At 61.6% G+C, this 8,066-nt stretch overlaps 1 protein-coding gene across 5 annotated transcripts in view; it reads left to right on the forward strand.

Moving 5' to 3' along the window:
• Window positions 1–3,974: 3,974 nt before the first annotated feature.
• Window positions 3,975–8,066, forward strand: part of ELF3 (E74 like ETS transcription factor 3) — a gene marked incomplete at its 5' end in the record, with an annotated part of 42,882 nt that continues 38,790 nt past the window's right edge. The window contains 7 exons of one of the 5 annotated variants that reach the window (XM_080367467.1): window positions 4,855–5,017; window positions 5,697–5,918; window positions 6,183–6,269; window positions 6,363–6,482; window positions 6,694–6,783; window positions 7,428–7,544; window positions 7,725–7,920. In XM_080367467.1, the coding sequence (XP_080223593.1) occupies window positions 4,855–5,017; window positions 5,697–5,918; window positions 6,183–6,269; window positions 6,363–6,482; window positions 6,694–6,783; window positions 7,428–7,544; window positions 7,725–7,920 (995 nt within the window). Of the gene's footprint in view, window positions 4,082–4,848; window positions 5,018–5,696; window positions 6,483–6,693; window positions 6,784–7,427; window positions 7,545–7,724; window positions 7,921–8,066 lie in introns of those variants that run through there. The other 4 variants (XM_080367463.1, XM_080367464.1, XM_080367465.1 and 1 more) reach the window with 4 other exon arrangements.

Genomic DNA, 8,066 nt, shown 5'->3' on the forward strand with positions numbered 1-8,066 from the left:
TTCAGCAGTGATGACTTTGAAGAGAACACAGCCAGGAACTGCCTGTGCCCATCCTGGTGCATCTGGCAAAGGGGCTGGGGGACAGACTGGGTGAACTGATGCGGCCGCAGCCCTTCTGGCCCTCCCTGCGGTGTGTTGCGAGGTAACTTCATCCTTACAGGCGCCGAGTCCTCGGGCGGACAGGGTATTGCGCTGGGGGAAACTGACGGGGCTGAGGCAGAGGCAATGCCGGCCCAGCCGGGCTGGCTCTGGCCCCCTCGCCTGGCGCGGAGCAAGAAAGGTCCAACCGGGCCGTCCCAGGCCAGGGGGGTGGGCAGCCCCGCGGCACCCACCGCCGTCCGGCGGCCCCCCAGGTCCCCAGGCTGGCAGCGCCCCGGGGCTGCGGGGGGGGAGCTGCGAGCAGGGCTCCGGGTGCCCCCCACCCGCGGTGGCTGCCGACCCCCTGCCCGCTCGCACCCCCTCGGGGCAGCCGGCTCTGCCGGGGCCGGGGGTCGGGGGGAGCAGGGGCGCGCTGCTGGGGAGCGGGCCGGGCCGCCGGCAGGTGGCAGCCCCGGCTGCGGGACCGCGGCCCCGGGGCTCGGCGGAGCTGCTGGGGCTGGGGGCTGCAGTGCCCCCCCCGGGGGGGCGGGCAGGGATGCTGGGGTGGGGGATGCAGGGCGGGGGGCGGGAACGACGAGACCCTGGTGCCAGCGCGTGATGCCCGCCGGGCGCCTAGAGGCGACTGATGCCGGCACCAGCCTGTGTCCCCCAAGACGATGGGCAGCCAACCTGCCCCAGCCCCAGCTGCAGGGCGGGGAGGGGGGCAGCGAGCCGTACCCCAACCCGCAAGGCGGGGCCTCAGCCCCAGCCCCAGCAGCCTCCACTTTCTCTTTCCCAGCCAGCCAGCACTGGTTAAACTGGTCGGACAGAGCAGCTGAGCGGGGAGCTGCCAGCCGTGGGCTGTGCCCGCACAGACCACCCCGGATGCGGTTCCTCCCAGCACACACCCTGCTCCACGCGTGGGGCACCCCACAGCCTGCTGTGCTGCCACAGGGCGAGAGCTGGGCGGCCTCCCGGCCACGGGCTCAAAACACACCTTGAAGTGCTTGTCCCAGGAGCGGAGAGCCAGTCCTGAGACTGGCCCATCTGGCTGTAACCGTGAGGGCTGGTGGTGCCCAGAGCCATACCAGTCCCCAGCACCGTGTCCTGTGTCACCCTCAGCCTGTGTCATGGCTTATTTCCGTGTAAGCCTCCATACCGACAGCCACACCGTGTCGCTGCCAGCACAAACAGGATCCGTGGGGCGATGAATGTGGGCCCAATTACTCCTGGCAGGACAGGTGAATTCAGCAGCATCCCCCACCACCCCCCCACCTGGTGTCCCAGCCACTCACTGCACCAAAGACACTTTTTCTTGCTAGCCTTTGTGTCACCAGCTCGCTCCAAACTCACGACCACCTTTTTCTCACTGCAGTAAGACACCAAGCCTGTGATGGCAGCACTCTGTGCCATGCTCCCCATATGCCTGAAGGTGCCCTGGGAGCTTGGACCAGTAGCAAGGGGAGAGCAGGGGCACATTTCCTGGGAGCCGCCGGCTCTGTCGATGAGATTGTGGCAGCCCTCTGCCACCCATCCTAAGGATCAAGGAGGAGTTGCCCTGAACCCATCAGTGCCATGACTGTGCCTCAACAGCAGAGGGTCCTTTGGGCACCATCCAGCAGCTCGCTGCTGCCCTGTAGCTCTGGGGAGGGCATGGGGATGCCCTGGGAGAGGCTTATGCTCTCCCATGCTCCCGGCACAGTGTCTCAGCATCTCCAGGGAGTGTCCCTCACTGTGATCTCCTCCCCACAGTCCATTACAGGGCCTGGGTTGTGGCACATTGGTCAGGCAGATGGGCAGAACGGCCATTTCTCCAGATCAGTTAAAGCCAAATGGTGCCTGCAGAGTGTTGAGGAGAATTGCTCAGGTCCACTGGCCTTCTGGCTCCCAAATACAAGAGGAAGGAAGGGGGGAAGGCTGGGCCCCAGGAGGATCCAGAGAGCTCCCAGTATGTCAGGCACATGTAAGGGGCTGGGGAGTGTCACCCACTGAGGGCACCCCTCCCATCAATGGCGTAGCCCCGGAGCATGGACTGACCACTGTGCCTCCCCAGGATCTGCTGTGAGTTTGCAGAGAAAGGAGATCTGGGAAAGGGGATACTCAATGTGGTTCATGCCAGAAAGCCCCATCAGGCATCCGATCAGATCCTCCAGGATGGGGGGAGAGCCATGGGTGGTCTGGGCAGGATTTGGGCAGGAGATTCCTAAATGCTACATGCCACCCTCATCTTCCCTTGGCCTGTGGCCTAGGTCACAGCATAGAGCTGTCATGTCCCACTCTACTCCAGAGACATCTGCATTTCAGCAATGGGTGGAAAAAGCTTCCCCAGGGGCAGGTTTCTAACCACAAGCACTGGAAGCCTAGCTAGGCAGCCAGGTCCCTGGGCATAGTGGAGCCCTGGCTCAGGTCCCAGCTAAAGGCAAGCTTAAGGCTCTGTGTGTGTCCAGCAATGGTGTTTTCCCCAGTGGTCTTGGCTTGCCCCACAGCAGCAATGGCCCAGGTGTGGGGATATCCCTGTGCCTAGGAACTAAAAGGGCCTGGCAGCACCCAGCCTCGTGACTGTGCCATGGAGGAATGAAGCTGGGGCAGGTGATCAGCTAGCATGACCTGGTGCCTGCTGGCCCTGTCTGCCCTGGGGGCCACAGCACAGCATGACAGGCCAGGGTGAGGTGACAAGGGAGATGGGGCACACAGCCACCCTGCCCTTCTTGGTCCATGGGCTGAAGTAGAGCATCCATGTTTGTGAGTCTGTCACCACATTGTCACGTGAGTTGGTTTGCTGCCAAGTGCCAGTTTGAGGTGACAATGAGGTGGCTGCGTGATGCCAGGGTCTGCCCTGCTCACACAGTGCCCTGGGTTTGCACCAGTCCATGTGTGGCACAGATATAGCTGGCTCGACAAAGTACCAGCACCAGGGAAACGGGTGCCGAGTTGTTGGCTTAGACTGGCCAGGAGCTCCTTTGCCAGCACAGGGCTAAAACCAGCATGAACATACCCAGACAGGGTCCCAAGTACCCCTGCCCAAGAGCCAGAGGGGCAAGAGCCACCAGAAGGTAAAGCCACAAATGCATCCCACAACCCTGCCTTGCGCCTTGGCATGGGCCTCCGGTGAGTGTATGTGTCTGCCTGTGCCAGGGGCTTGTGAAAGGGCAGGGAATGGGCTGTCACAGCTCTGCAGCCTGTTCCAAACCACCTCCCAGGCAAAACCCAACCCATCCTAACAGAGAGAGTAGCAACGTTCGGGCACCTGCCTGGTGTCTGCTCCACCCCCACGCAGACCACCCACCCCATCTGAGGGTTACTGGGTCCTTCCTCCCTCTTTGGGGGAAGCTGTGCCTGTTGCCAGACCAGGGAGCAGCCAAGCATGTGCTCCTAATGGAGCCAAGGCACCCATGCAAGCTGCTGCTCAGTGAGAGGGGGAGGGGAGGGGAGGGCTGGGCTGCCCGCCTGAGCAGGGGGATGCCACACAGCTGGGTGGGCACCCAGGGTGGCATTCCTGGCCTCTTTGCTGGGGGCAGAGCCCCAGGGAGGGGCGTGCAGCCCCCAGGGCGCACTCCAGCCCTGCTGGGTGTGTTTGCTTGGCAGTGGGAGCCCAGTGAACCTGCTGCTGTGAGCAAACAAACACGAGCCGGGCAAATGCCGGCAAAGAAAACACCCCGCAAAGGCAGTGTGGGTGAAACTCTGGGCACCGGCAGGGCAAGGGCTCTGACAATGATTAAACTGGCCAACCCAGATTTCCCGGCAAGGCAGCGCTGGGCTGGGACCCGGTGGTTCATATTATGCAAATCACCTGGATCTGGGAGCACGAACGTTTCAGGCTGGAATTCCCCTCGGGCCGCCAGATCGCGTTACGCGCCTGAGCTATAAAAGACCGAGGCGGGCAGGGCTTGCCCATCGGCACCAGCCTCCCTGGCCCATGAGAGTGGCTAGCGGCTGCGGCTCCCCTCGTTGCTCTCTGGATTAGCTGCCGCTCGCAGGATTGCCATCGTTGCCATCGCAGAAGGTACCAAAGCTTTTTCGTCCGGGGCCTGTTGATGTCCCCCAGCCCGGGATGGCTGCTTTGCTCTCCTCCCTGTGCATCTTCGCTCTCGCCAGGGGATGCGCTTGGTCTTTCTCGCTGCACACCTGTTCTCCCACCGCAGCGGCCAGCCCTTTCGGGGGGAGCAGTGAGACGGCAGTTTGGAGGGGCCCTCTAACTGGCCTCCAGGTTTTGTCAAACGAACAGCAAGATTTGGCTCTTCCATGAGGGCTGGGCAGGGGCTTGGTCCCCTCCTGGCTGCAGAGTTACTGGGATGTGCTTCTTGCAACGGGCTGAGAGGACTGAAGCTGCCGGCTCCAGCGCTGTTGTGCCGGGGGGCTGGGGGAGCGCTCGGCAGCTGAGTGCGCTGCAACGCCCACCCCCACGGAGGGGCTGTCCAACACCATTCTCTGCGAGCCACCTGCTTGCTGTCCCTTTGTGCTGGCTGCCAGTGGGTCTGGTGAGGCCAGGCTGCTGGAGACGGGGCTCTTCTGCGAGCACGGTGACACCATGTGCCCTGTTTGCTCTGGCTCAGACTCCCTCGGTCCCAGGGCGGTGGTGAGTCAGGCCCCAGCCCTGGCTGGCGGGTGCTGGGCGGGTGTTTCTGCAGAAGTGACCTGAGAGGTGACAGCGGGTGGAGGGAGGGAGAGCCCAGCCTCACCCAGCCTGGCCCCGAGGGTGCTGTGGGTGCTGCGGGCTCAGGTCCCCCCACTTCCACGGGGATCGGGGCTCACTGTCGTCTCTCGGCACAGAGCTTCATGGCAGGATCTTGTGAGATCAGCAACATCTTCTCTAACTACATCAGTGCCATGTACCAGCCGGATGAGGTACAGCCAGCCTTGGACATGCTGGGACACCCTGGAGATGACAGCACCCTGGGGCTGAGCCTCCCTGCGAGCCAGCCCCTGGCACAGACCACAGGTAGGACTGGGGGAGCGGTGGTGGCGGCACAGGGCAGCCGTCCCACAAGGCACCAGTGAGGCAGTTCAGCTAGCTTGGGCGAGTATTGCAAGGTCCTTGTCCCACTCCAGCAGGTCAACAGCTTCCACCATCCCTCAGTTTCCCCATGAGTGTGATGGCTAAAAGGTTGCTGTAGCAGACCCTGGGTGGCATAAGGCACGGCTGCTTGCAGCACGTCAGGTGCATATGGGGGATGAGGGAACCATTGCCCTGCTTCTCCAGCACATCCCAGGGGATGGGCTGCCAGTGTTCACCAGAAGAGCAGTTTGGAAGTACAGTCTCGGTGACAGAGGTCCCACTCTGCCGGTGGGACTGTCATTGGATGGTCCTGGGGGAGGTACAGCAAACATACCAGCAGAGCAGGGCAGATTCCAGCATAGATGGGACAAATGGCACCAAAACCAACATTGCAGGAAGCATCAGGTTGTTGCTGTCCCCCAGGACAGGAGCAGGGCAGAGCGAGGTAACCTGGGAGCAGGCACCTGCTAGTCCCACAACCCTCCAAGCGCAGGGCCTGCTGTGCTCCATGTGATCACCATGGAACCAGACCCAGTGCCCAACTGCAGCTGGCAGCTTGTGCATGGCATGCAGTGCTGGCATGGCCACCCTGCCCCTGAGCGCCGCTCTCCATCCTTTGCAGACAAGCCAGAGTGGTTCAGTGAGCTCCCGTACTTCTGGACCAAGGTGCAGGTGCTAGAGTGGATCAGCTACCATGTGGAGAAGAACAAGTACGACGCCAGCTCCATAGACTTCTCCTGCTGCAACATGGATGGGCACGCGCTCTGCCACTGCACCAGGGACCAGATGCGCCTCATCTTTGGGCCCCTGGGGGACGAGCTGTATGACCGCCTGCATGAGATCAGTGAGTGTCCCAATGTCCCCTTTGTCCCCAGGCCTGTCAGGCTGAGGACTGTCAGGTCTCAGGACCCCCCTACCAGCCCAGGACCCCCTGCTTCCCAGGCACTGCAGAGGGCTGCCTGGAGGAGGTTGCACTGGGGAGGCTGTGTGGGGGGACATGGGGGCACAAAACAGAGTCCAGGCAGGGCTGGGTGGGCTCAGCTCCCAGTTAGGCACTGTTCTTTCCACCAAATAGGCATCACTAATCCCAGTCCTCCCACTCCTGCAGCCTCCGACGAGCTGAACTGGATCATTGATTTGCTGGAAAAAGAGGGTGCAACTTCCCAAGAAACCTTCCTGGACTCCAGTCACCTGGGTAGGAGAGGGACCCCAGCCAAGCCTTTTCCCCAGGGACCACATGCTGATGCAGGCAGGGCTAACCCCTGCTTCCCTTCTTTGCCCCTTCCAGAGCTGGGAAATCCCTGTGACAAGGACTCACTGGAGGACATGAAGCCCACAAACCCTTTCCTATCCACAGACTTCACCTGCTTGCCTGGTGCCATGTCCCCAGGCAGCTCCGATGTCTCAGGTCAGTGTCTTGCCCAGTGAAAAGCTCCCCTTAGCTTGTGCTGCTCTGGGAGGTCAGTGGGCAACTGCCCCACTGCCAGGGGCAGGTTTGGGTCTTGCACCAGGCTGCTTGCAGGGGCCTGGGGTGGAGGGGGGACGGGAGGGACAGGAGGAAGCATCAGCACATGCCAGCAGCTGGCAGTCTGAATGAGCCCTGTCCCTTTGCCTCTCAGGGCCTGTGATGTCCCACAGCCCCAACTCCCAGGACTCCGGTGGAAGTGACCTTGACCTCGACCCCATGGAAGCAAAGCTCTTCCCTGACGGTGATTTTTTTTTTTTTGCTTCCTGCCAGTAGCTGGGGGAGAAGGACTTGCTCCTGGGCACTTCCAGCAGCTGCAGAGTATATCCCATCTGACAATGATTTAGGGACAATACCTGAACATCCATCCTCACATGGGGAAGGAGGGAGGGGGCTGGTTTTCTGTGTGCCCTGGGTCTGTTTCTCCCCATTTAGCATGGTGATGGTGCAGGCTCTGGGGCAGAGCTGGGATTGCCAGGGCAGCAGTGAGCTTGGTGGGAAGGAGAAGGTGGTGGCAGCTGGGTGAAGGCTGCGGCCAAAGATCCTGGGCACTGAAAGCTATGTTCAGTATTGGTCCCAGCTGGTGATGATACTGGGAATACTGAGGATGCAAGGAAGCAGTAAGGTTTGGGGAATTATCGGCTTGCTGCCCTAAGCATGGTGACATGGATGAGAGTGGGATGAAGCTGGAGGGAATGGGGAGACCTTGCTCTCAGGGGTGTGATTCCCTGGTACCCAGGTCTGAAAAGAGGGTGCAGCCCCTGACCCCTACCCCATCCCCAACCAGCTCTCCCCTGCGCTTCTGCTCCTGAGAGGACATCTCTGTGCCCAGGGAGGGGGCAGCTGCAACCCAGCAGGCTTCATGTGTCTCCCTGTCTATGTGCACAGATGGCTTTGTGGGGAGCAAGAAAGGGGACAGCAAACACGGCAAGCGGAAACGGGGACGGCCCCGAAAAATCAGCAAGGAGAGCAGAGACTGCCTGGAGAGCCGGAAGAGCAAGCACTGTACGTGGACCATCCAGCCTGGGAGCTTGGACTGCCTCCCCCAGCTTGGCTTCATGGGGGGGAGATGGAAGGGTGGGCCATGTCTGCCGGCCATGCCCCTTGGCAGGAATGTTTAGGGAGATCTGAAGTGCAGGGACCCACAGGATCTTCCCTCCCCTTCAGCTTGCTTTCCTCTTCCAGCCCCAAGAGGTACCCACCTGTGGGAGTTTATCCGGGACATCCTGATCCACCCCGAGCTGAATGAGGGGCTGATGAAGTGGGAGGACCGGCGGGAGGGCGTCTTCAAGTTCCTGCGCTCAGAAGCAGTGGCTCAGCTCTGGGGCCAGAAGAAGAAAAACAGCAGCATGACCTATGAGAAGCTGAGCAGAGCCATGCGGTGAGTGCCCTCGCCTCTCCCCAGGGAGAACCTCCCTCACAAGGCTGGGTCAGACCCACTGGGGCTCAGCCTTGATCCCCCACAGCAGCTCCCCTGCATGCAGGGCTGCATCCAGAGCTCTGATTCCACCTTCTCTTCTTCTCCAG

Source organism: Falco punctatus (assembly GCF_963210335.1).
Source record: "Falco punctatus genome assembly, chromosome: 17".
NCBI lineage: Eukaryota > Metazoa > Chordata > Aves > Falconiformes > Falconidae > Falco > Falco punctatus.